This window comes from Pipistrellus kuhlii, unplaced genomic scaffold (genome assembly GCF_014108245.1).
Source record: "Pipistrellus kuhlii isolate mPipKuh1 unplaced genomic scaffold, mPipKuh1.p scaffold_m20_p_91, whole genome shotgun sequence".
NCBI lineage: Eukaryota > Metazoa > Chordata > Mammalia > Chiroptera > Vespertilionidae > Pipistrellus > Pipistrellus kuhlii.
Window position 1 is genome coordinate 377,760 of NW_023425597.1, and position 26,636 is coordinate 404,395.

General features: G+C 71.2%; 2 protein-coding genes across 2 annotated transcripts; both read right to left on the reverse strand.

Moving 5' to 3' along the window:
* Window positions 1-4: 4 nt before the first annotated feature.
* On the reverse strand, window positions 5-14,925 carry LOC118713982 (insulin). Its single transcript, XM_036428823.2, has 5 exons — window positions 14,897-14,925; window positions 14,508-14,708; window positions 13,848-13,971; window positions 1,196-1,660; window positions 5-263 (listed from the first exon to the last, which is right to left on the reverse strand). The coding sequence occupies exons 2-5, from the start codon at window positions 14,692-14,694 to the stop codon at window positions 26-28; spliced, it is 1,014 nt and encodes a 337-aa protein (XP_036284716.2). The 5' UTR covers window positions 14,695-14,708; window positions 14,897-14,925; the 3' UTR covers window positions 5-25.
* Window positions 14,926-17,977: 3,052 nt separating this feature from the next.
* On the reverse strand, window positions 17,978-26,404 carry TH (tyrosine hydroxylase). Its single transcript, XM_036428820.2, has 13 exons — window positions 26,176-26,404; window positions 24,711-24,920; window positions 23,865-24,036; window positions 22,993-23,081; window positions 22,775-22,842; window positions 22,196-22,246; window positions 21,751-21,896; window positions 20,582-20,717; window positions 20,421-20,490; window positions 20,014-20,070; window positions 19,457-19,552; window positions 19,049-19,182; window positions 17,978-18,256 (listed from the first exon to the last, which is right to left on the reverse strand). Exons 1-13 carry the CDS (start codon window positions 26,263-26,265, stop codon window positions 18,097-18,099), a joined length of 1,479 nt encoding a protein of 492 aa, XP_036284713.1. The 5' UTR covers window positions 26,266-26,404; the 3' UTR covers window positions 17,978-18,096.
* Between the last annotated feature and the right edge of the window lie 232 nt (window positions 26,405-26,636).

Below are 26,636 nucleotides of genomic sequence, written 5' to 3' on the forward strand. Positions count from 1 at the left end.
GGCCGGGGCCGGGGGTGGGGGCGGCTCAGTGCTGGGGGGCCGGGCGGGCGAGCCAGGGGCACAGGCCGCAGCAGCCGGCCTGGGGGCTGTGCTCGCGGGCGGCTCTGGGCGGCTTCTGCCGGGGCCTCCGCCGGGGCTGGCGCGCGGGCCGGGCCGGGGGCTGAGCTGGGGGCTGAGCTGGCGGGGCGGCCGCGTCCTGGGGCCGCGGGATGGAGTCCGTCCCCGCCTCCTCCTCCTGGAGCTCGGCCGTGACCCTCCGGCCCCTGGGAACACAGGGAGGTGGTCGCTGTAACCGATGGCCCCCCGTCTCTCCCCTGGCTGCTGGGGGGGGGAGCCTGGGGGTCCTCAGGCATCGTGTGGGGCTGCTGGGGGTGGTCCCTCTGCTACTTGGGGGGCAGGGGGAGAGGCTGACAGGGCACCGCGAGCTGGGCTTTTGGAGCCAGGCCCAGGAGGTACCCCCCACGGGCGGGAGACCCCTGTGGCCGGAAGACCCACTGGGCTGGGGCTGGGGCTGGGGCTGCACACAGGGCCTGTCTTGGGGATCACAGCACGAAACAGGGGAACCTTTCCCACGCAGCCACCCTGCCGGGAGTGGGGAGGCAGCGGGGGTGGGGAGCGAGCCCTCTCCTCAGTGGACAGGCCAGCCGAGCCCGGAGCCCAGCAGGCACTGGGCAGTGGGAGAGACCTGCCTGCACCAGGACAGCTCGGGCCCCGGAGAGCTGGGCACACGGGCAGGGGGCAGCCTGGCCCTCAGCCCCTCGGTGGGGTGGTGACCCTCCCAGAACAGGGCTGAGGGGTGCAGGGGATGAAGGTGGGAGCCTGACTTTTTAAAAAATTGTATTAAAAAAAAACTGCTTCAAAATCTCGGCCTCTGTACTGCGTCCTTTGTCTTCGGTTGGGGTTGGGGTGGGGGGTTCAGGGGAGCTCCTGACAGCAAAACCCTGCCCCTCCCCTTTGCCAGCACAGCTGCACCCCACCCCCAGGGCAGCCCCCCCAGCCCCGAGCCCAGGCTGCCAGCAGATCAGGGAGGGAAAACGGATTCTCCTCGCCCCAGCCCCGGGCTCCAGGCAGCCCCCCGGCCACCTGTCTTCTCCGTCCCCTCGGCCGGAGCCTCACTCCGCTAGCCACCCCAAGCCCCAGACCCCAAGCCTGAGCGGCACCCTGAGCCGCTGCCTGAGGGAGGGAGCCCCGGTACCTGTGCTCCAGCGGCTGGGTGGCCCCCGAGGCTCCCGGGCGGTGGACAAAGAGGACCGGGGAGTCGCTGCTGCCCCAGGCTTTCTGCCCCAGCTGCCCGGCCGGGGAGCCGCCGGTCGAGGAGCTGCCGGCCGGGCTGCTATGAGCAGCTGCGGCCGCCGAGGCAGGGGGGCTCAAAGTGGCCGAGGAGGGGGGCGAGGCCGGGGCCGGGGAGATGGTGAAGGGCAGCGTGAGGGCTCGCATGGCAGCGGGGCCTCGGCAGCGGGCGGGCGGCGTCCACCACTGAGCAGGCACCTGCCACACGCCAGCTGCGTTTATAGCCGGGCCCCTCGTCCTCCCGGCCCCCCCACGCTGCCGTCCCTCCAGCCCCTCCAAATTTGGGTAGCTCTGCACGGAGCAGCGTGGCTGGGGCCTCCGGGGCAGCTGGCCGTGGCTCTGTCCCAAGCCCAGGCACAGGGGGCGGGGGGGGGGGGGGCGGGGGGCGGGGGTGGGGGGTGGTGGAGGTTGGCCTGCCCCTGACCCCACCGAAGAGGGTTAGTAGGCCTGCACACAAGCCAGGAACATGCCTGCTAGCCAGCTGGCCTGCCCGAGGGGGGGCTGACTTCACATGATTGACACTTGGCAGTCACCCGACACCCTGGAATGCGAGGGCTTGGCACGGGTAAAATGGGGGTGGGGCCCCCGGGGGAGGCGGCCGATTTGAAAGGGGAGGTCAGCAAAGTGACCCCTCGGTGGTCCCGGACCAGCTCCCGCGCAGAACGGTCCCATTCTGCCTCCTCCCGGAGCCGGGACACGCGTGTGGTGCTCTCTCCCTCCCCGGTCACACGGGCCCCGCCCCGCACACGGCAGGAGTCAGTGCCAGGCCCTTGGGCACTGCCGCCGGTGGCAGCAGCGTGGGGGCAGGGGTGTCCCGCTCCCACCTGGGGACACGGCTGAAACCCCAGGAAGGTGCAGCCCTCAGCGGTCTGACCAGGAGGGGAGAGCATCCCCCGACTCGACTGAATCTCACCGTCAGGGAATGGAACCGTCTTCCCCAGGCCTGCGGGGAGGCAGGAGCAGGCAAAGGCGCGCCAAGAGGCCAAGGCGGGCGCTCTGCACCAGGCACCGCCTCCCCCGGCGCCCGCCCCTGCGTTCCTGCACCGGCTGGTTCCCCCGACTGTCACAGCCGGCATCAGCGTTAAATTCTCCCGTTTCCTACACAAGCTCCACACGAAGGTCCTTTCTGAGCTCCATGGGACCACGGGGTCCCGGGAGGGGGCACGGGGGGGCAGGCTGCCCTGAGGGAGACTCATTGGTTGGGTGGCCAAACAGGACACAGAGGGCCAGGTCCACACCCCCCCGCAGACGGCGGGCGGGGCTCTGGGCAGGCAGGGGTGAGGGATGCGGGATGCTCAGGGCCCGAGCAGGTTCACGGCACACGGAGAGCGGTCAGCGTGAAGCAGCGTGGCTCTGCCGGCCACGGCTCTGTTCTGGGCTCCGTGGCCTGCAGGCAGCATGGCCTCTGCCCCGTGTCCCCTGCAAGGTGCCACGTCCCCATCGGAAGGTGGGGCTGGGACCCCCAGCTGCAGGCGGGGCTGGGGGGGGAGAGGGGCGACCAGGCCGGACAAGAACATGGCGGGGGAGGCCCGGGGAAGGAGGCGTCCCAGGGGGAGAGCGTGGGCACCTGTTCAAGCCCACAGGCCGGACCCCTGCCCCATGGGGACCTTCCCACCCCCCGGGGGGTGTCTCGAACCCGAGCTGTGTCATTTCTACCCCCCAAAGGGGTCCCACATGGCAGGCCATTTCATTCCACCAGAATCTTGCCACCCAGAGTTTTTAAGCAGGAGGATGGGAGAGGCGCGGCTGGGAGGGCCCCCGGGGGACTCAGCCCTGGTCCCACCGAGGCAGGGCTGAAGGCACGGACCCTCCGGACACAGGGGCTCCGGGGGCACGGGACAGTGAAGGGAACACCAAGGAGCCCTCCTGGTGCAGAGAGAACCCAGAAATCCCCATCTCCGGTTTCCCCGACGTGGCTCTTTACGTGGCCTCGTGCTGACACCTGGTGGTCACTTCTGGAATCACAACGTCACAGCCCAAAGGTATTACACATTCCGGACCCCCTCAGGAGGGGAGCGGGTGGGGGCAAAGCAACCCCATTTCTCCGACAAGGGGAGCCCCCGGCCCCCGCACGGTCGGGGTACAGGGAGCTCTGCACCTTTGCACTGGGTTTGAGTCTCTTGTCTGCCTCCATCCTGGCATGGCCTAAGGGAACCCTTCCCCAGGGTCTCTGGCTCCCTGGGATGTTGGGGTACAGGGTGTGGGGGGTCTCCCGCCTCAGGAGGTGCGGAAAGGCGGGTGCCCAAAGCCAAACGTGACCCCGGGACCCTCCTGAAGCTCCCGTCGTGTCCTGAGGCTTAGAGGAAGCTGTGTTACGTGTGTGTCAGAATAAAATGAGATGTTACAGGGAGGCAGAATGTTGGGGGGCCCCCCGCCCCTCAGACAGGCAGGGACCCGGAGACTGAGGGTGGGCGTGGTCCTCTGCTGGCCGCCGTTTCTACCCGCCCCAAGCTTTCAAATCTGGCCGGAGCCTGACACCTTGTGGCCGCCTGCGGAAGTGCAGTCACAGCCTCCGAAAGCACCTGGCTTCCCTGGGCATCAATACAAAAGGATAAGGGCCCTTAGGATAACGGGGCGTTTGACCAAACCCAGGGGTCAAGGGGGAGGAGGTGCCCCAGAACCCCCCTCCTGAGGCCCCGTGCTGGCAAGTCACGTGGGGCTCAGCCGCCTTCGTGGGGGCAGTGGCAGGCTGGAGGGAGGCCGCCCCGAATTGCACACAGCCTGATGTAGGGTGCACTGGCCCCTACGGGGTCCCTCCCGGGTCCTGTGGGAACGCACGGGGGGGGGGGGTCACACCTCCACAGCGGGCCCTGCTGTCCCGGGGCGCCTGCCTGCAGGGACCCTTCGTCCCCTGCGTCTCCTGCAGGTGAGAGGCCACCAGGAGGGCTCAGGGCACCCTGGCCAGTTTGGCTCAGCGGGTAGAGCATCAGCCTGCAGACCAAAGGGTCCTGGTTTCTGTTCTGATCAAGAGCACATGCTGGAGTTGTGGGTTCGGGTCCCCAGAGTGGGGCGTGCAGGAGACAGCTGTTGATAATTCTCCCTCATTATTGATGTTTCTCTCCCTCTCCCTTCCTCTCTGAAATCAATTTAATTTAATAAAAAAAAGAGGCCTCAGAACTTGGGGAGCAGGAGGCCGGCCAGGTGGGGTGGGGTCTCTCGATGACCAGCTTTCTTTCTGGTGAGCTAGGGAGGCTCCGGCACAGGAGCCACGGTTCTCAAAACTGCCTGGTACTGGCACAAGAACAGACATATAGACCAGTGGAATGGAATAGAGAACCCAGAAGCCAACCTGAACCACTATGCTCAATTAATATTTGGCCAAGGAGGTATAACATACAACGGAGCCAAGACAGTCTCTTCAATAAATGGTGTTGGGAAAATTGGACAGATACATGCAAAAAAAAAAAATGAAACTAGACCACCAACTTACACCACACACAAAAATAAACTCAAAATGGATACAGGACTTAAACATAAGACAGGAAACCATAAAAATACTAGAGGAATCCACAGGCAGCAAAATCTCAGACATAGGCCAAAGCAATTTCTTCACCGATAGATACCGCTTCTAGAGCAATGGGAGCTAAAGAGAAAATAAACAAATGGGTCTACATCAAAATAAAAAGCTTCTGCCCAGCAAAGGAAACCATCCACAAAACAACAAGAAAGCCCACTGTCTGGGAGAGCATATTTGCAGATGTTGTCACTGATAAAGGTTTAATCTCCAACATCTACAGGCAGCTTATACAACTTAATAAAAAGAAAATAAACGATCCAATTAAAAAATGGGCAACAGCCAAAGCCATTTTGGCTCAGTGGATAGAGCATCAGCCTGCAGACTGAAAGGGTTCGATTCTGGTCAAGGGCATGTACCTGGGTTGCAGGCAAATCCCCAGTAGGAGGTGTGCAAGAGGCAGCTGATTGATGCTTCCCTCTCATCGATGTTTCTAACTCTCTATCCCTCTCCTTTCTCTCTGTAGAAAATCAATGAAATATATTTTAAAAAATAAAAAATGGGCAACGGACCTAAATAGAATCTTTTCAAAAGAAGACAAAAGGAAGGCCAAGAGACATATGAAAACATGCTCAAAGTCACTAATCAGCTGAGAGATGCAAATCAAAATGACAATGAGGTACCACCTCACACCTGTCAGAGTGGCTGCCATCAATAAATCAACAAGCGACAAGTGCTGGCGAGGATGCGGAGAAAACGGAACCCTCGTGCACTGCTGGTGGGAATGCAGACTGGTGCAGCCACTGTGAAGAACAGTATGGAGTTTCCTCAAAAAACTAAAAATGAAACTCCCATTTGACCCAGTGATCCCACTCCGAGGAATGTATCCTAAAAAACCAGAAACACCAATCCGAAAGGACATATGCACCCCTATGTTCATAGCAGCACAATTCACCATTGCTAAGATTTGGAAACAGCCTAGATGCCCGTCAGCAGATGACTGGATCAGAAAACTAAGCTACATCTACACAATGGAATACTACGCTGCCATAAAAAAGAAGGAATTCTTACTGTTTGCAGCAGCATGGATGGGCCTGGAGAGCATTATGCTGAGTGAAACAAGCCAGTCAGTGAAAGAAAAACACCACATGATCTCACTCATTTGTGGATAATGAAGAACATTATAAACTGACGAACAAAGAGGTAGATACAGAGGCAGTAAAGAAAACATCCAACAGACTGTCAAATTACAGCGGGAAGGGTGGGGAGATCTGGGGGAGATAGAGAACAACCGAAGGACTTGTATGCATGCATATAAGCATAACCAGTGGATGCAAGACACTGGGGGTGCGGGCATGTACGGAGTGGGGTGGGGCAGTGGGAAGACACGTACACATAATACCTTAATAAAAATATGAGGGGGGGAGGCCTCGGAACTTGGGGAGCAGGAGGCCGGCCATGGGGCTCTCTTGCTGGTGAGCGGGGCCGGGTGGGGGGGGGGGTGCTCCGGCAGAGGGACCCCGTTTCCTAGAGGCTCAGTCAGATGGCTCCTTCCCTTTCTCGTCCTTCCCACCCTGAGCCCTCCCGGCCCAGCTGCCTCCTGCGCTGGGAGCGGGTGGTGTGCCCGGGGCCCTCGGAGGACCCCTCGGCTTCCTGTGCCCACGTCGCCTGGGGAGAGCCAGGCCCAGGGCGCTGGGCTCCGGGCAGACTGTGCAGGGGGTTCGAGAGCCCTCGTCCCGCATGGGAGCTGGGGGGGGGGGGGGTACTGCTAGCACCACAGCCCGGGGCCTGGAGGGGTGGCCCTCCCGCGTCCGGCCTGGGACCCCGCAGCCCCTGTGGGTGGGTGTGGGCGTCTCCTCTGATTCCCTTCCCATGGATGAAGGGCTGGGGCTGGGGCCGGGCCCACCGCACCCCCACCGGCCCTGCCCGGTGTGGGGGACACTCCAGCGGCCCTCCCTGCTGAGTCCTGGGGTCCCACTTGTTCTAATTCTCAGGTCCGGGCACCTGGGCGGGCGGGGGGGGGGGGGGGGCACAGGCGCCTTCTCCGGGGAGACCTGGCTGCTGGCCTGGGCCTCAGCCACCTGGAGCCCAGCCCGGGCGCCCTCTGTGCCCACAGCGGGCACAGGACCTCCCACCCTCCTCACCCAGCCCTGGACAGACGAGTCCGACCCCTGAGGAAGGCCAGGGAGGGAGAGGGAAGGTCAGGGGGAGGGGGAAGGTCAGGGGGAGAGAGAAGGTCAGGGAAGGTCAGGGGGACAGGGAAGGTCAGGGGGAGAGGGAAGGTCAGGGGGACAGGGAAGGTCAGGGGGAGAGGGAAGGTCAGGGAGAGAGGGAAGGTCAGGGGGAGAGGGAAGGTCAGGGGAGGTCAGGGGACAGGGAAGGTCAGGGAGAGAGAGAAGGTCAGGGGGAGAGGGGAGGTCAGGGGGAGAGGGAAGGTCAGGGGGAGAGGGGAGGTCAGGGGGAGAGGGGAGGTCAGGGGGAGAGAGAAGGTCAGGGGAGGTCAGGGGACAGGGAAGGTCAGGGAGAGAGAGAAGGTCAGGGGGAGAGGGGAGGTCAGGGGGAGAGGGAAGGTCAGGGGGAGAGGGAAGGTCAGGGGGAGGGAGAAGGTCAGGGGGACAGGGAAGGTCAGGGGACGGGGGAAGGTCAGGGGGAGAGGGAAGGTCAGGGGGAGGGAGAAGGTCAGGGGGACAGGGAAGGTCAGGGGACGGGGGAAGGTCAGGGGGAGAGGGAAGGTCAGGGGGAGAGGGAAGGTCAGGGGGAGAGAGAAGGTCAGGGAAGGTCAGGGGGACAGGGAAGGTCAGGGAGAGAGGGAAGGTCAGGGGGACAGGGAAGGTCAGGGGGAGAGGGAAGGTCAGGGGGACAGGGAAGGTCAGGGGGAGAGGGAAGGTCAGGGGGAGAGGGAAGGTCAGGGGGTCAGGGAAGGTCAGGGGGAGAGGGAAGGTCAGGGGAGGTCAGGGGACAGGGAAGGTCAGGGAGAGAGAGAAGGTCAGGGGGAGAGGGAAGGTCAGGGGGAGAGGGAAGGTCAGGGGGAGAGGGAAGGTCAGGGGGAGAGGGAAGGTCAGGGGGACAGGGAAGGTCAGGGGGAGAGGGAAGGTCAGGGGGAGAGGGAAGGTCAGGGGGAGAGGGAAGGTCAGGGAGAGAGGGAAGGTCAGGGGGAGAGGGAAGGTCAGGGGAGGTCAGGGGACAGGGAAGGTCAGGGAGAGAGAGAAGGTCAGGGGGAGAGGGGAGGTCAGGGGGAGAGGGAAGGTCAGGGGGAGAGGGGAGGTCAGGGGGAGAGAGAAGGTCAGGGGAGGTCAGGGGACAGGGAAGGTCAGGGAGAGAGAGAAGGTCAGGGGGAGAGGGGAGGTCAGGGGGAGAGGGAAGGTCAGGGGGAGAGGGGAGGTCAGGGAGAGAGAGAAGGTCAGGGGGAGAGGGGAGGTCAGGGGAGGTCAGGGGACAGGGAAGGTCAGGGAGAGAGAGAAGGTCAGGGGGAGAGGGGAGGTCAGGGGGAGAGAGAAGGTCAGGGGGAGAGGGAAGGTCAGGGGGACAGGGGAGGTCATGAAGGGACAGTGACAGGCAGGCAGAGCTTGGGGCCCTCAGATTCTGGTCTTGGCAGTGTCCTTGGGCCATGTGGACTGACCCCCAGCCCGAACCTGAGCCCGGAGCAAAGGGCTGCCCAAGGTCCCAGAGTGGTCAGGGTGCAGGGGGGGGTGGCCGGGGTGCAGGGGGGGGGGTGGCCGGGGTGCAGAGGTTGGTGGCCGGGGTGCAGGGGGGTGGTGGCCGGGGTGCAGGGGGGGGTGGCCGGGGTGCAGAGGGTGGTGGCCGGGAGGGGGAAGGGGTGGCTGCGGTGTGGGAGGGGCGGCCAGGGTGCAGGGGGGTGGTGGCCGGGGTGCAGGGGGTGGTGGCTGGGGTGCAGGGGGTGGTGGCCGGGGTGCAGGGGGTGGTGGCCGGGAGGGGGAAGGGCGGCCGGGGGAAGGAAAGTGGGGGGTGGTGGGGTGACAGGCCCAGTTTGAAGTCGGGGTGGCCGGGGTGCGGGAAGGGGGTAGGGGTGGCCGGGGTGGGGGTGGGGTGGCCGGGGTGCAGGAGGTGGTGACCGGGGTGTGGGGGGGTAGGTTGGGGGGGGTGACAGGCCCAGTTTGAAGTCGGGGCAGCGGGGCTGGGAGAACAAACGCTGGGGCTGCAGCTGGCAGGTTGCGGGGTGCCGGCTCTGTTTTCCACAAACACAGATGGGCCGGGAGGGGGGCCGGGAGGGGGACGGAGGGGGCCGGGGGGGGGCCGGAGGGGGGCCGGGGGGAGGCCGGAGGGGGACGGAGGGGGGTGGGGGGAGGACGGAGGGGGGCCGGAGGGGGACGGAGGGGGGCCGGAGGGGGCGGAGGGGGGCCGGAGGGGGCCGGAGGGGGGCCGGGAGGGGGACGGAGGGGGGGCCCGGAGGGGGCCGGAGGGGGCCGGAGGGGGGCCCGGAGGGGGCCGGAGGGGGCCGGAGGGGGGCCGGGAGGGGGCCGGAGGGGGCCGGAGGGGGCCGGGAGGGGGCCGGAGGGGGGCCGGAAGGGGGCCCGGAGGGGGCCGGGAGGGGGACGGAGGGGGGCCGGAGGGGCCGGAGGGGGGCCGGAGGGGGCCGGAGGGGGGCGGAGGGGGGCCGGAGGGGGCCGGAGGGGGCCGGAGGGGGGGCGGAGGGGGCCGGAGGGGGCCGGAGGGGGGGCGGAGGGGGGCCGGAGGGGGCCGGAGGGGGGCGGAGGGGGGCCGGAGGGGGCCGGAGGGGGGCCTGAGGGGGCCGGAGGGGGCGGAGGGGGGCCGGAGGGGGCCGGAGGGGGGCCGGAGGGGGCGGAGGGGGCCGGAGGGGGCCGGAGGGGGGCGGAGGGGGGCCGGAGGGGGCCGGAGGGGGCCGGAGGGGGGCGGAGGGGGCCGGAGGGGGCCGGAGGGGGCGGAGGGGGACGGAGGGGGGCGGAGGGGGGCGGGAGGGGGGCCCGGAGGGGGACGGAGGGGGGCCGGGAGGGGGACGGAGGGGGGCCCGGAGGGGGCCGGAGGGGGGCCGGGAGGGGGACGAAGGGGGCCGGAGGGGGGCTGGGGGGGGCCGGAGGGGGGCCGGGAGGGGGGCCGGAGGGGGGCCGGAGGGGGCCGGAAGGGGGCCGGAGGGGGCCGGAGGGGGGCCGGAGGGGGCCGGGAGGGGGCCGGAGGGGACGGAGGGGGGCCGGAGGGGGCCGGAGGGGGCCGGGGGGGGGCCGGAGGGGGCTGGAAGGGGCCGGAGGGGGCCGGAGGGGGGCTGGAGGGGGGCCGGCGGAATGTTGCCCGTTCTGATGGCTCAGCTGCACATGGGGCCAGCCGGGATCAGGCCTGGGGTCCCTCGAGGCCAGGGATGGGGGCTGCACCGAGGCACGAGGCCGAGCACCCCAGGGTGTGGGGGGAGCAGGAGGGCGCAGGGGGCCGCGGGGAGACCCTGCCCGGGTTCCTGAGCGGCAGCCGAGGGGGTGGGCCGGCCCCCCGGACCCGCCCCACATTCTTCCTGGAGGAACCTCTGGCCTCTGCCTCCCCACCGGGCCAGGCCTGGGGCAGCACTGACCCCGCTGAGGCCTCCTCGCTGGGGTCTGGCCCCGCACGTGGCCTCGGCTGGAGCCGGGAGGCCGCACAGACTGGGGGGACGGCCCGGCAGACGGGGCCTGTGCTCGGCCGGCCTCCTGCCTCAGTTTCCCAGCGGTGACGTGGGGGCGCTGGAGGAATCGCCCCTAAGGACTTCCTGTCCCTGGTTCTGGGGGCTCGGGGGCTTTTCCAGGATGTGGGGGACCGGCCCGCTGGCAGGGCTTCCCGGAGGCCTGAGCCCAGGAGGCAGGGGGCTGGCACCGCCACCCCGTCTCCTTCCTAAACCTGAGCCCCTGGAGGCGGGCAGGAGCGCCCCCCGCCGGGCAAAGGGGGCCCCGTGAGGACAGTCCCAGGACCGCCCGCCCGCCCAGCCCACAGGAATCCCGCAAAAGCGGGGCTCTGGCGCCCTCTGCTGGTCACACCGGGAAATGGCCGCTCCGGCCACCTTGTCCACGTGGACGGGTGCCCACCGCCCAGAACCCCCTCCCGGGGGCCGGGCCTGCCCGGGGCGGGGACAGACGCCCGAGTGGGGACGCCTCGCTGGACACGGGTGCCGGCCAGGGTGCAGCCTGTGTCCTGCCGGGGCCCTTCCCCAGCAGCCAGGCCCCTGGTTCCCAGTCCCACTCCCATTCCCAGGCGGCCCACCGGGCACTGGGCCCTCAGGGGCAGGGGCCCCGCATGGCATCCCCACACTGACACCCCCCCCCCCCGTGCCCCCAGGGCTGTTCAGGCCGGAGAGCAGAGAGGACGGTAAATATTCACCCCAACAGGAGGAGGCAAACACTGCCCCCAGCCAGGGGCAGGGGCCGCTCACGCCAGCCGGCTGGCCGGCCGGCCGGGTGCAGGCAATCTGGGGGGCCTGCCTGGAGGCGGCGCACTGGGCACCAGAGCAGCAGCCGTCCTGGCCCTGGCATAGTGTCCCCATGGGAGCTCGCGGGCCGTGTGGGACGGTGGGCCTGTGAGGGGCCTCTGGGACCAGCTGCTCCTCGGTCCCGGCTCCAGGTGGCACGTGGGCCTGGAGGCCTTGACCCCGCAGCCAGCCCCACGGGCCCTGGAGGCGGGGCTGCAGGGCACGAGAGGCTGTTGCCCAGTTCCCAGAAGGGCAGGCACAGGCCTGGGCAGATGGCAAGGCCAAGGCCCATGAGCCTGGCACCTGCCGGGCTGCTCGGAGCCCAGGGTCTGACCCCAGCTCTGCCGCCAGGACCGCGTCCATGCTGGGAGCACGGGGACACCCCACCCCGTGTTTTCAAGAGCAGCCAGGGGGCCCAGGGCCTGGAGGAGCGGCCAGGCTGGAGGGTCACCCCTAGGGCCTTCTGTCTCTGATTCTGGGGGCTCGGGAAGGTCAGATTCTCACCGGTGCTTTCCCAGGAGGGGAGGGGGCATGGCCGGCCCAGCCTGGGGACCGAGGACCGCGGCCCAGCACAGCCCCGATCCTGGGTGTCAGCCCCCTGCCCTGCGGGGTGACCCCTCTCCGGACGCCATGGGCCCATTGCTCAGAGTCCCGCCAGGAGCACAGGCTGTGTGCCCTGCACCCCAGAGGGGTCCGGCTCCCCTCCTGGGAGGCCCCTTCCCACCCCGCAGCGCCCGCCCCGCCTGCCAGGCTCACGTACCTCAGCTCCCTCAGGACACCCCTGCCTGGCGACTCCCGTGAGCAAGTCCTGGGTCCCAGCCACCACCACCACCTCCTCTTCCGGGTCCACTGTCTGCCGGCCGCCCCCTGCCCGGCCCCGGCCCCCACTCCAGGGCGGGGCCAGCGGGGGGCAGTGCCGTGCCTCTGGGGGTGTCTATGTGGGGAGGAGGGTCCGGGAGGGAGCCTCGGGGCTGTGGGGAGGACCGCGGGGTGGGGGCGGGGGCTGGGCCCCCACCACGAGGGTCTGGTGCGGCCGGCGTGGGCGGGTCCTCGGGGAGGGCACCCATTGGCTTGGCCCAGTGGCCGGCAGGCTGGCCAGGCCTCGGTACAGTCAGGTCACCGGCTGACCTCCCAGGCCACGGGCACCCCGGCTCCTGGCACACCCCGCAGTGGCCGAGGGCGTGCCCGGTGCAGCTGCCCGGGCTGCATGGGTGCTGAGGGGGGTAAAGGCCTGGACCTGGAGGGACCTGGGGGCACTTCTGAGGGTGATGGCCAGCGTGGGGCGGGGAACGTGGCTGCATGGTGGGAGGAGCGGTGGAGGGGGTGGTCGGGCCTCATCCCGGGCTGGGGCTGGGGCTGGGGCTGGGGCTGGGGCTGGGGCTGAGTCTGGGGCTGAGTCTGGGGGCTGGGGCAGGGGGCTAGGGCTAGGGCTGGGGCTGGGGCCTGGGGGCTGGGGGCTGGGGCTGGGGCTGGGGCTGGGGCTGGGGCTGGGGCTGGGGCTGAGTCTGGGGGCTGGGGCAGGGGGCTGGGGCTGGGGCTGGGGCTGGGGCTGGGGGCTGGGGGCTGGGGCTGGGGCTGGGGCTGGGGGCTGGGGCTGGGGCTGGGGCTGGGGCTGGGGGCTGGGGCTGGGGCTGGGGCTGGGGCTGGGGCTGGGGCTGGGCTGGGGCTGGGGGCTGGGGCTGGGGTTGGGGCTGGGGCTGGGGCTGGGGGTGGGGCTGGGGGTGGGGCTGGGGGTGGGGCTGGGGCTGGGGGCTGGGTCTAGGGGTGGGTCTGGGGGTGGGTCTGGGGCTGGGGCCTGGGGGGGTGGGGCCTAGGGGCTGGGGCTGTTGCTGGGGGCTGGGGCGGGGGCTGGGGCCTGAGGGGGCGAGGCCTAGGGGCAGGGTGCTGGGGCTGGGGCTGGGGGCTGGGGCTGGGGCTGGGGCCTGGGGGGGCGGGGCCTAGGGGCAGGGGGCTGGGGGGCTGGGGCTGGGGGCTGGGGGGCTGAGGCTGGGGCTGGGGGCTGGGGGGCTGAGGCTGGGGGCAGGGGGCTGGGGCTGGGGCTGGGGGGGCACACAGCCCAATGCCCAGAGCGGGGCATCCCAGTCTGTCTGCTGACTCAGGGTGCTTCGCTCCTGCATCCCCAGGCCCCGGGGTTCCTCCTTTGAGGCCTGGGCTGGGGTCCCCCGAGCTGGGTGGTGAGGGTGGGAGAAAGGCCCCATGTGGGCAGCATCTCATGCCCCCTCCCCTCTGGGCCCAGCCTCTTCCCTGCAGGGCCCCTCAGGAACGGCCCGGAAACGGGCTTCTTGGGCTGAGGGCGGGAACAATCTCTGAATGAACGGCCCCATCTGTTTCCCCCAAAACCCTGGGGCCCCAGCCGGGCCCCTTCTCTGTCCCATCCCGAAGCCGTGGGGCCCGGGGCCCCCAGGGATCAGGCCAGGCCAGGGGGCTGCTGCCCCTGGGGGACAGGACGGCTGCCCAGGCTCCCGCTGAGCGGGGAGAAGCTCAGAGGGGCCGAGGCAGAGAGAACAGAGAAGGGGACGCAGGGTGCCACTCGGCAGCCCTGGCCAAGGGGGTGGCCCCTGAGCCCTGCCACGCCCCCGCCCCCTCCCGCCCACACCGCACAGACCACACACACAAGGCTGGTTCAGGGTTTATTGGGCCAGGGGGGCGGGGCGGCCAGGCGGGAGCGGCCAGGCTGGGGGGGTGGGGGTGCCGGGCGGCTAGTTGCAGTAATTCTCCAGCTGGTAGAGCGAGCAGATGCTGGTGCAGCACTGGTCCACAATGCCCCGCTTCTGCGCCAGCGCCAGCGCCTGCAGGTCGCCCGTGCCCAGCTCCCCCTCGCCCCCTGCCGGGAGAGACAGGGAGGGGCGTCAGGGCCGCCCGGGACCCCACCCGGCCCGGCCCACAGCCCTGGGCGAGGGACCTGCTGCCGGGCAGTCCCTGCCCCCACTCCCAGCCCCACAGCCTGCCCCGCTCCCAGGGCATTGCCAGGACCTGACCCGGAGGCGACAGCTGTCGCCTCCGTCAGAGGCACGGGGAGCGGGCGGGGGTGTCGGAGGGGTGGACGGCGGGAGGGGACGGGCTCTCCCTCGGGGTCACCCACTCTCTGCCCCTGGAGCACTGACCAGGTGTGACCGAGGCCCGTCCTCCCCTTTCGGACTCCCACCGGCTTCCCGGCCAGCACGGGGCAGGGAGGGGTGGGGGTGAGGGGGTCGGGCAGGGGCTTACCGGCCAGGTGGGGTGAGGGTGAGGGTCAGAATGGGGGTGAGGGGGTGATGGGGGGCGGGCAGGGCCTTACCCTGCAGGCCAGGGTGGGGGTGAGGGGTGAGGTCAGGATGGGGTGAGAGGGTGGGATGGGGTGATGGGGGCACAAGGGCTCACCCTGCAGCTCGGGCAGCGCCCTGCGGTCCTTGGGCGTGTAGAAGAAGCCCCGCTCCCCGCACACCAGGTACAGCGCCTCCACCAGGTGGGAGCCGCACAGGTGCTGGTTGACGAAGGCCTGGGCCGGGGCGGGCGCCCAGAGGGCCAGCAGGGCCAGCAGGGGCAGGAGGCGCGTCCACAGGGCCATGGCGGCGTCGGGGGCTGGAGCGGGCGGGGCGATGCAGTGAGGGCCCTTTAGGTGTGACCGAGGCCCGTCCCCGGGGGTGCCCGTCCCCGGGGGTGCCCGCCCCTGCTCGCCCTCGTGCTCGCCCTCGGGGCCCTGAGGGCCTGTCCCGTCCGCGGCCCCTCCCGGGGGGCAGCCCTCCCTGCAGCCCGGAGTCCGGACCGACCTGCTCGCTGGGCCTGGGGTGCAGAGGGTCCGGGTCCGGGTCAGCGCTGGGGGCTGCTGGGCACGGCCTGCTTTATACCCCGGCCGGCGGGCGCCCCGGGGGGCGAGGGTGGCAGATGGCCCCGGGCCTGAGGCTGCACTTTCCGGGCCATTTGCCCCGCGGGCGGGCGAGCTGGGTGCGCAGGAGGCCGCCCTGGTCGTCAGCACCTCGGGGGCCGCGGTCATTAAGGCCTTAACGAGGGGCCTGATGGCCGTGTCCCCGCTCGGAGGCGAGTCCCCGCCCCGCCTCCCGGGCCAGGCCCTGTTTCCACATCAGTCCAGGGGGCCGGGGGGGGGGGCGCACGGGGGTCCTTCCTGCCCAGCCCTGAGCCCGCTCCTGTCCGCCCTCCCGGCCCCGGGGGGTCCGGCTGCAGGGCCGGACGGGAAGGGGCAGCTCTGCTCTGGGCCCAGCTGCCCTGCACGGGGGCTCCCCACTGCCCCGGCTCCCGGGTGCTGGGGGGGGGGGGTGGGCCCTGGACGTGGGGACCAGCGGCCACGAGCCCCAGGCTGGTCGGTCCCTCAGCTTCACTGGGGGCGGGGGCGGGGGCAGCTCCCATCTGCGCTCTGGCCACAGGACTCCGTGGTGGGGCTCAAACACATCCCCTCTCTGCTCCCAGCCTCTTCCCGAAGCCCCTGCCGCCCGCCCACATTGCTCCCCCCCACAATGACGCCGCTAGGCCTGGCCCTCACCCCTTCGTCCCTCGTCGGTCCCGCAGGCCGAACTCCATGGTGCCCCCGCCCTGACCTACCCCCCCCCCCCGGCTGCCTCTAACCCTCCCTGGGCACCAGGGTCTGGGGCCCCTCGCCCAGGTAGGAGGGAACCCCACCTTCCCGGACATCACCGTGCCCACGGCCTCCGGGGCCCCCTGGCCTCTGTGAACGGCCTGAGGGCCGAGGCTGGACGGGAGGCCGGGGGGGGGGGGGGACAGAGCCGGGGGTCAGTCAGGCCGGAGGGAGAGGCTGCTCACCAGCCCTTCCCAGGGTTCCTGGGGCTCAGAGCTGTCAGAGCGGCCCCGGCTGGGCCCCCTGGGCTGGAGGGAGCGGGTGCAGGCTGAGCAGCGGGGTGCTGGGAGTTGGGTGCTGGGAGGCAGGTGCTGGGAGGCAGGGTGCTGGGAGGCAGGGTGCTGGGAGGTGGGGTGCTGGGAGTTTGGGTGCTGGGAGGTGGGGTGCTGGGAGGCGGGGTGCTGGGAGTTGGGTGCTGGGAGGCAGGTGCTGGGAGGCAGGGTGCTGGGAGGCAGGGTGCTGGGAGGTGGGGTGCTGGGAGTTTGGGTGCTGGGAGGTGGGGTGCTGGGAGGCGGGGTGCTGGGAGGCAGGGTGCTGGGAGGCGGGGTGCTGGGAGTTGGGGTGCTGGGAGGCAGGGTGCTGGGAGGTGGGGTGCTGGGAGGTGGGGTGCTGGGAGGCGGGGTGCTGGGAGTTGGGGTGCTGGGAGGTGGGGTGCTGGGAGGCAGGGTGCTGGGAGTTGGGGTGCTGGGAGGTGGGGTGCTGGGAGGCAGGGTGCTGGGAGTTGGGGTGCTGGGAGGTGGGGTGCTGGGAGTTGGGTGCTGGGAGGCGGGTGCTGGGAGGTGGGGTGCTGGGAGGTGGGGTGCTGGGAGTTGGGTGCTGGGAGTTGGGTGCTGGGAGGCGGGTGCTGGGAGGCGGGGTGCTGGGAGGTGGGTGCTGGGACAGTTGGGGTGCTGGCAGGCGGGTGCTGGGGACACAGCTGATGGAGGGACAGGCTCAGTGAGGCTGGAAAGGAGGCTTTGCCTTGGGGACCTGACGGACAGGGTTTGCCGCCCTCGGTGTGGCCGGGGTTGGGGGCGCGAGGGGCCGGAGAGGGGGCAGGCAGTCCCCTCAGGGGGGGAAGGAGCCCCGAGAAGCCGGGTGCTAGAGGGGTCGGAGGGCACTGACAGCCACCACCCACTCTCCTCCCCCCTGCGGGGAGACCCCGGCCAGAGAGCCCCCCGGGAACAGGGCAGATGGGGGAGCACCCAGCTCCTGCTCTGGGTGGGGGGTGCAGGGGTCAGAGGCAGCCATGCCAGCCTGCTCCCCCGGGCTGGCCCCCCCCGAACCCCATCCTCCCCCACGTGGACATAGACACCCCCACCCCCACCCCCGCGATCGGCACAGCTGTGGCCTCCCCCCCCAGCCCCGGGCGGGCCCCCTCGAACCCCATCCTCCCCCACGTGGACATAGACACCCCCACCCCCACCCCCGCGATCGGCACAGCTGTGGCCTCCCCCCCCCCCAGCCCCGGGCGGGCCCCCCCGAACCCCATCCTCCCCCACGTGGACATAGACACCCCCACCCCCACCCCCGCGATCGGCACAGCTGTGGCCTCCCCCCCAGCCCCGGGCGGGCCCCCGGTCCTCTGGAGCTGCTGGCTCAGGTCGCGGCCCGGGAGCCCCGTGCCGGCCCGGGCTCCCCTGGAGGCCTCCCTGGAGGAGGCGGCAGGAGGCCTCTGAGCAAGGCTGAGGGCGCACTGGGCCCGGGGACAAGGACTCGGACCCAGGCTGGCACAGGCTTCTTCCTTTTATTCAGGTTGTGAGAGGGCAGCACACAGCATGGGGGCACACAGTGTGGGGGGCACACAGTGTGGGGGGCACACAGCATGGCGGGCAGCCAGTCAGGACAAGGACATCACAGGCAGAGCTGGGAGGCACGGTGGGGGCTGGCGAGGTGCCCTGGGCAGGCAGGGTCTCTGGAGAGCTCACAGGGACAGGGGCAGGGGCAGGGGCAGGGGCTGGGGCAGGGGCCGGGGCAGGGGCAGGGGCCGGGGCTGGGGCTGGGCAGGGGCAGGGGCAGGGGCAGGGGCCAGGGCCGGGGCCGGGGCCGGGGCAGGGGCAGGGGCAGGGGCAGGGGCTGGGGCAGGGGCAGGGGCCGGGGCAGGGGCAGGGGCAGGGGCAGGGGCTGGGCAGGGGCAGGGGCAGGGGCAGGGGCAGGGGCAGGGGCAGGGGCAGGGGCAGGGGCAGGGGCAGGGGCAGGGGCAGGGGCAGGGGCAGGGGCAGGGGCAGGGGCAGGGGCAGGGGCAGGGGCAGGGGCCGGGGCTGGGGCTGGGGCAGGGGCAGGGGCCGGGGCAGGGGCAGGGGCCGGGGCAGGGAGGCCAGGGAGGCCAGGGAGGCCGGGGGCCCAGAGGGTGGGGAGCGCCCAGCCCAGCCTGCCGGGCACAGGGCGTGGGCCGCGGCCTCAGCCGAGGGCGCTGAGTGCGTGGGCGAGGCCGTGCAGCTCGTCCTGGACGCCCTCCAGCGCCTGGCGGACGGCCCGCGGGCTGTCCAGCACGTCGATGGCCTGCGTGTACGGGTCGAACTTCACGGAGAAGGGGCGCTGGATGCGGGAGGCGTAGCTCCTGGGGGCGGGCGGGCACCTCAGTCTCTGGGGGACTCGGGGCCCGGGGGGGGGGGACTCGGGGCCCGGGGGGGGGACTCGGGGCCTGGGTCAGGGAGGGAGACTCGGACACCAGTGGTGGGGAGGAGGAGCTGGGGCACGTGGGCTGGGTCTCGGCCTCTGGGACACCCGGTCCCTCTGGCTGCTCCTCAGGGCCCCGCTCAGCCAGTCCTCCTCCAGGGAGCCTTCCCAGACTGCGCCCTGGAGCGTCCCAGTGAAGCCTCGGTGCTGAGCCTGTGTGGGGGCTCCAACCCCCTCCCCCCTCGCTGGCGCACAGCTCCCGGCCTCAGCGGAGCCGGCCGTTCCCAGGATAAAGTCAGACTCTGCCCAGCTCCCACGGCCACCCCCCCAGACCCCGGGCCCCCAGGCCCTGGGCCCCCCAGGCCCCAGACCCCCCAGGCCCCAGACCCCCCAGGCCCCCAGGCACCAGGCCCCAGACCCCCCAGGCTCCCTAGGCCCCCGGGCCCCCCAGGTCCCTGGGCCCCCCAGAACCCCTAGTCCCCCCAGAACCCCCAGCCCTCCTGTGCACCCTCCTGTGCACCCTCCTCACGGCCCCCGCGGCTCAGAGGGCGGAGCTGGGGGCGCCCACACCTCCTCTTACAAAACCAGACTCCGCCTCCCGGGAGTGAGGGGGTGGGGGGCCCAGCCTCCGGCCTCCCCTCCCCAGGCTTTGGGGTGCTGCTGTGGGCGGTGCCGCCACGGAGGGCCCGTGTTCTCCCTGTGACGCGGCTCCCGTCGGCCCGGAGCCGCCCACCTGAGCTTGTCCTTGGCGTCGCTGAAGCTCTCGGACACGAAGTACACGGGCTGGTAGGTCTGGTCCTGGTAGGGCTGCAGGGCGGCCGCGTCCGGATCGAAGGCCCGGATCTCGGGCTCCTCCGAGAGGGCGTGCTGGGGGGGGGGGGGTCACCGTCACAGGACCCCCTGCCCGGCCCCGGGGAGCTGACCTGGGCGGCCAACCCCCCAGCCCCCCGAGGCCTGAGCACGCGGGCAGGACAGGCAGGGACCCATGCTCTCGGCGTCCCCGGGAGGGCTCCCCCGGAGGCTGGGCCGCGCTGCCCCCCCCCGGCACCCCGACTCTGGGCCCCCCGGGAGGGCTCCCCAGGAGGCTGGGCCGCGCTGCCCCCCCCCCCCGGCACCCCGACTCTGGGCCCCAGGAGCTCACCAGGAGCTCCCCGTAGGAGGACAGCAGCCCGGCACCGTAGGCCTTCACCTCCCCATTCTGCTTGCACAGCCCGAACTCCACGGTGAACCAGTACAGCTGCGGGGCCAAAGGTCAGCGAGGCGCCCCCCGGACCCCACCGCCAGGCAGCCCCCCACTGCCTGCCTGGACCCCACCACCAAGCAGCCCCCCACAACCCCCCCAGACCTCACCCGCCAGGCAGGTCAGCCCCCACTGCCCGCCTCAGACCCCCACCCACCTGGCAGCCCCCCACTGCCTGCCTGGACCCCACCACCAAGCAACCCCCCACTGCCTGCTCTGGACCCCCAACCACCAGGCAGGTCAGTGAGACCCACCACTGCCCCCCCTGAACCCCACCCACCAGGCAGGTCAGCGAGATGGCCCCCCACTGCCCCCCTGGTCCCCACCCACCAGGCAGCTCAGGGCAGCCCCGTGTGGGGGTGAGCCCCTGGGGCAGAGACAGACCTCAGTCCAGCAGAGGCCCTGCCTGCACCCAGGGGTCCTGAGCCCACGCCCTGGCCTGCGGGGAGGGCACCCACCGTGGACAGCTTCTCGATCTCCTCGTCCGAAACCCCCAAGGACGCCAGGCCGATGTCCTGTGGGGAGGGGGCAGGAGGCTGACGGGGCCGGGGGCTCGGGCCATCGCCTGGGCGCCCGCAGGAGGTGAGGGCTCTGGGGGCTGGGGGCAGCCCCACAGGGGCCTGGGCTGGGAAAACCGAGGTCCCAGGACGGCGGCTGCTGTTCCCGGGAGAGCCAGCAGGTGGCAGCGAAGGCCATGGGCGTCGCCCAGCTGGTCCTGGGCTCCCTGACCCAGGCTGCCTCTTGGCAAAGGGGATGTGGTCCTTTGTATCAGGTGGCCAGCGTTTCCCTGACGGCCCCTGAACCCGGGCGGCCCAGCCCCGGCCTGCCCCCCGCTGACCGGTCCCGGCCCAGCCTGCAGACCCACCTGGGAGAACTGGGCGAAGGTCCGGTCGGCCAGCATGGGCACGTGCCCCAGCAGCTCATGGCAGCAGTCCCTGGGCGTGTGGGGAGAGGGGCGGTGGGCGGGCCGGTCTGCCTCCGGCTGGAGGACCCCCGCCCCGGCCCCGGCCCCGGGCGGACACTCACGGCTCCGGCGAGTGCATGGGTGAGGACGCATGCCGGACGTACTGGGTGCACTGGAACACGCGGAAGGCCAGGCTGGCCAGGAAGTCCCGGGCAGACAGCAGGCCGGCCACCGGCCGCAGCTGGAAGCCGGTCCGCTCTGCGAGGACTGGGCTGTCAGGGCTCCGAGAGCGGGGAAGGGGGGCTGGTGGTTCTAGGGGTTCCCACTGCACCCCCAGACCCTCCCACTGGACCCCCAGACCCTCCCACTGAACCCCCAGACCCTCCTACTGAACCCCCCAGGCCCTCCCACTGGACCCCCAGACCCTCCCACTGCACCCCCAGGCCCTCCCACTGAACCCCCAGACCCTACCACTGCACCACCAGGCCCTCCCACTGCACCTCCAGGCCCTCCCACTGCACCACCAGGCCCTCCCACTGCACCACCAGGCCCTCCCACTGCACCCCCAGGCCCTCCCACTGAACCCCCAGGCCCTCCCACTGAACCCCCAGACCCTCCCACTGCACCTCCAGGCCCTCCCACTGCACCACCAGGCCCTCCCACTGCACCACCAGGCCCTCCCACTGAACCCCCAGACCCTCCCACTGCACCCCCAGGCCCTCCCACTGAACCCCCAGACCCTACCACTGCACCACCAGGCCCTCCCACTGCACCCCCAGGCCCTCCCACTGCACCACCAGGCCCTCCCACTGCACCACCAGGCCCTCCCACTGCACCCCCAGGCCCTCCCACTGAACCCCCAGACCCTCCCACTGCACCTCCAGGCCCTCCCACTGCACCACCAGGCCCTCCCACTGCACCACCAGGCCCTCCCACTGAACCCCCAGACCCTACCACTGCACCACCAGGCCCTCTCACTGCACCTCCAGGCCCTCCCACTGCACCACCAGGCCCTCCCACTGCACCACCAGGCCCTCCCACTGCACCCCCAGGCCCTCCCACTGCACCCCCAGGCCCTCCCACTGAACCCCCAGGCCCTCCCACTGAACCCCCAGGCCCTCCCACTGCACCTCCAGGCCCTCCCACTGCACCCCCACGCCCTCCCACTGCACCCCTGGTTCTTCCCACAGCCCTCTGTCTCCCTCTCCCCGTCCCCACCCCCAGCTCTCTGCCCCCTCCCCCTGGGCAGCGCCCCTTCCCCCTCCCGTCAGCACTCCCCCGCGGCACGCACCCTTGAGGAAGCGGGAGACGGCCTCCAGCTGGGGGATGCTGTCCTCCTGGTACCCACAGAAGCGCTCCAGCAGCTCGAAGGCCTCCAGGTGCTCACGGCAGGCGTGCGTGGCGTACAGGCCCTTCAGGGTGGTGTACACGGCCTTCCTGCGGGCGGCGGCCGGCGGGCGGGTGGCGGGCGGTCAGCGGGGACTCAGGCCTGGCCCGGCGCCCTGGTCCCTACCCTGAGCAGCCCCCCCCCCCGGCCTCTCCTCGGTCCTGGGGGAACCTCACCCTGGTTTGGGAGCCCCATGGGGGGCAGCCCTCAGCTCCCCAGGCCCCACCATGGGGGCTGCGGCAGTCCCTCCACTGGCCTGGGTCTGCCCTGCTGGAGGCCACTGCCCTCGGACCCGGACTCAGGGGGCAGCCCAGGCCCTCCTGCCCCGCCCCGCCCTGCAGGGCCTCACCAGGTGGCGATCTCCTCGGCCGTGTACTCCACGTGGGGAATGGGGTCGCCGCTGTGAAAGGATGGTGGGCGGTCAGGGGCCCTGTGGACGGGGAGGGGCTGGGAGGACTGAGGGGGACACCTGGCAGCTCTGTGCCACGTGGGCTTGGCTGTGACTTGAGGACCCTCCCAGGGGCAGTGGGGGAGGCGGTGGTGACCAGGACGCCCCTCCCCGGCTCCAGAAGGTCTAGGGTGGGTTGTGATAGGCGGATCAGGTAGGGGGCAGGGCTGGGGGCAGGGGGCGGGATGGAGGGACAGGGCGGGGGGGGCAGGGGCAGGGCAGGACAGGGGGGCCAGGGGCAGGGGCAGGCCGGGGGGAAGGGGGCAGGGTCAGGGCGGGGGGTGGGGGGTGGGGGCCAGGAGGGGCGAGGGGGCAGGGGCAGGGCAGGGCAGGGGGGCAGGGGCAGGGGCAGGGCGGGGGGTGGGGGGTGGGGGCCAGGAGGGGCGGGGGGACAGGGGCAGGGCAGGAGGTGGAGGGGCAGGGGGCAGAGGGCAGGGGGGCAGGGGCAGGCCGGGGGGCGGGGGCGGGGTGGGGTCTCACTGGCGGTACTGGAAGGCGATGTCAGCGATCTGCCTCCGGCGCTGGCGGTACACCTGGTCTGAGAAGCCCTGGAGGTGGAGGGGCCCTCAGGAAGCGCCCGGCCCTGCCCACGCCCGGGGGGGCCCCGGGGCCACCCTGCTCGGAGCCGGTCACCCCCAGGGTCGGCCCGGGGTCCCGCCCGCCACCCCGGCCACAGGGCGGGGACATGGACGGCTCACCGGATGGTCCAGGTCCAGCTCGGGGTCGAACTTGGTGACCAGGTGGTGGCACTTGTCCAGCTCAGACACCTTCCTCGGAAACCACAGGGCTGCGTGCGGGCAGACGGACGGAGGGCCGTGAGCCGTGGGCCTGGGGGAGTGTGGCCCTTCCCGGACGGCGGGGGGTGGGGGGGGAGAACAGGGCCCAGAGCAGCAGGGAGCGAGCCCTCTGGCCACGCCCCCTCGGAGCCCTGCACCCCGTGTGTGGGGGTCAGCTGCCCTCGGGGTCCCGGCCGCCCTCGGGGTCACGCTGCCCTCGGGGTCCCGGCCGCCCTCGGGGTCACACTGCCCTCGGGGTCACACTGCTCTCGGGGTCACACTGCTTTTGGGGTCACACTGCTCTCGGGGTCCCGCTGCCCTCGGGGTCCCGGCCGCCCTTGGGGTCCCGGCCGCCCTCGGGGTCCCGGCTGCTCTCGGGGTCCCGGCTGCTCTCGGGGTCCCGGCCGCCCTCGGGGTCCCGCTGCTCTCGGGGTCCTGGCTGCTCTCGGGGTCCCGGCTGCTCTCGGGGTCCCGGCTGCTCTCGGGGTCCGGCCGCCCTCGGGGTCCCGGCTGCTCTCGGGGTCCCGGCTGCTCTCGGGGTCCCGCCCGCCCTCGGGGTCCCGCTGCCCTCGGGGTCACACTGCTCTCGGGGTCACACTGCCCTCGGGGTCCCGCTGCTCTCGGGGTCACACTGCCCTCGGGGTCCCGGCTGCTCTTGGGGTCCCGGCCGCCCTCGGGGTCCCGCTGCTCTCGGGGTCCCGGCTGCTCTTGGGGTCACACTGCTCTCGGGGTCACACTGCTCTCGGGGTCACACTGCCCTCGGGGTCCCGCTGCTCTCCGGCGGGCCGGCTCACCTCGCTCCCGGGGGCCCCGCACGTCCTCGGCCTCTCGGCGCAGGGAGCTGAGCAGGTGGGGCAGGGCGGCGGCGCCCACCTCGAAGCGGACGAAGCACTCCAGCGGGCGGGCGCCGCCCCGCGGCCTCTGAGCCGGCCGCGTCTCCAGGTGCAGGATCTGGGCCTCGAAGGTCTGGGGGCCGAGGGGGGGAGATGGAGAGGAGCCGGGGGCAGGGCCGTGGCGGGAAGCCGGGCATTGCCGCGTTTGTTAAGGTGACCAGACGTTCCGCTTTGGGCGGGACAGTCCTGATTTTTAACAATTTGTCCCACGTCCCATGAGGTTTTAAAAAAGTCCTGATTTTTCAAAAATCGGCCGGCGTGCTGCGGCCAGGAGGTCCCGCCTCCCTGACTGACTGACAGTCCCCGGGGCTGCAGGGGGCTGCACTGCCAGCTCGTTGCCCGGCAACCAGGGCGCCGGGTCTCCAGGGCCCTCGGGCCACACGGCCTCTCAGGAGCCGGACGCGGTCTGGCCGTAATGTCATTTGGGCGCCTGAGCCGGGGCCAGTCTCCTGCCGGCCCGCCCAGCCTGGCGTGGCCAGAGCAGCCGACACAGCCAGCCGCCACATCAGCCACGAGGGGGGGGCGGACGGGGGGACCCTGACCCCCAACAGCCGCTGGGAGCCACGTCCACACATCCACACGTGCAGGGCGGCGGGCGTGGGCGGTGGTGGGGGGCGTCAGGGCTGGGGGGCCTCATTGGGGTCCCCGAGAGCCTGAGCTGTGATGGGGGCTGTGGGGTCCCCCAAGGCTCCCCGTACCCTCTCCCCTGCCCCCGGGTGCCCACGGGGCCCCCGCCGCCACCCTCACCTCGAAGGCCTTGAGGGCGCGGGACAGGGGGGTGGCCTTGGCCCCCCGCAGGGTGAAGAGCAGGCTGAGCAGGGCCTTCCCGTCCCTCTGCACGCAGGCGCCGGCCCCCAGCGGCTCGGCCGGCTCCGAGGCCGCCACGGCCTCCGCCTTCTCCCGCTCCTTGCGTGCGTCCTCGATGAGGCTCTGCCTGCGGCCGATGAAGCGCGGGGACTGCGGGCGGACAGGGCGGCGGCCGCATGAGCGCCTGCTGTGTGCACCGGGACCCACGGCCGGCAGGGCCTCGGCCGGCCCCAGCGAGGGGGCGGAGAGCGGGGGACGGGGTCGGCAGGGGTCACCAGGCGCCGAGACGCCGCCTGCCTGTCCCCAGGCCTGACCCTAACTGGATTAGGTGGCAGGATGGACGGCGGCCAGAGCCTGAGTGGGAGGGGAGGCCAGCGGGGTGTCTGCGGGTGGGGAGCGCCCCCCCCACAGCCCCCAGGGCCTCTCCTCGGAGTGACCTTTGCTCCGGGTCCCTCCCAGGCTCTGCAGCCCAGGAACACCAGCCACACGCTGTCCCCTCCATCCGGACACGGGCGCCCGGTCCACAGCCTGACCAGAGGCGGCCAGCCCCGGCCAGCGTGTCTGAGGCCCCCAACAGAGGAGGAGCTGTCCCTCCATCCGGACTCGGGCGTCCGGTCCACAGCCTGACCCGGGGCGGCCAGCCCCGGCCAGCGTGTCTGAGGCCCCCAGAGCTGCGGGCCGCACCGAGGAGGAGCTGAACTCCAAGTAGGTGCGGGTGCCCTTGGAACGGGGGTGGGAGGGAGGGGGTCCCCGCTCTGGGTCCCCACGTGACCTCAGGGTGTGGACAGAGCCAGGGCCCGGCCTCCCCCGGGGACTCCCCCATGGGGGCCCCCCGAGAAGGGCCCCGGAGAAGGTGCCGGCACCTGAGCTCTCTGGAACGCAAACCCCGGTGTCACTCAGTGTCTAGACCGAAGCCCATTTTACAGGTGGGGGCCGGTCACTTCGGTTGTCCCCGAGGATGCACTGCAGACCCCTCTTTCGGGCCGGCCAGCCCCCCGCCCCCCGTCTCATGGAGGGGCCCACCGAGGGGTCTGCCTGGCACAAACTCCCTTCAACTCGGGGCTCCGGAGTGGCCATGGTGTGGGGACGGCCCCGGGGCTGTGGAGGGGGCTGGGGGGCACGGTGGACGGGCGAGGATGGTGGGACTCGCCCCAGAATCCAGGTCACCCCGCAGCTCAGACCACCATCCCCAGAGGCTGCACCCCGTGTGCCCAGCACCCCGCACCGTGAGCTGTGCGGGGCCTGGGACACCCTCGCACCCATGCTGACCCACCCGCCACCCAGCCAGCCTCACACACGCAGGCTCGGCCGCCCTGCAGCCTGGGCAGAGGCGGTGCCGAGGCCGGGACGCCACGCTGAGCCCAGGTCGAGCCCGGCGGGCACCGGGGCACCGGCCGCCCCTTACCATGATGGCCTCGGCCTGCTTGGCGTCCAGCTCGGAGACGGCCCTGCGGAAGCCCCTGGCCGGGGGCGCGGTGGTGCCGGGCGTGGGCATGGCGCTGGAGGTTCGGGGCTCTCTCCACGGCCCTCGGCCGGCCCGGCGGCCTCTTATAGGCTGAGCTGACGTCAGAGTTCCCCCGGGTCCCCCACCCCCACCTCCGGCTCATCCTCCCCGCCTGCTGCCATCGCCGGAGGGAGGCGAGAGCGGCTCTGTCCCATTAAATCTAATTGCCGCTCTGTCACCCACCCCGCAGCCGCCTCTGTCACCCACCCCGCAGCCGCCTCTCACCCACCCCGCAGCCGCCTCTGTCACCCACCCCGCAGCCGCCTCTCACCCACCCCGCAGCCGCCTCTCACCCACCCCACAGCCGCCTCTCACCCACCCCACAGCCGCCTCTCACCCACCCCACAGCCGCCTCTGTCACC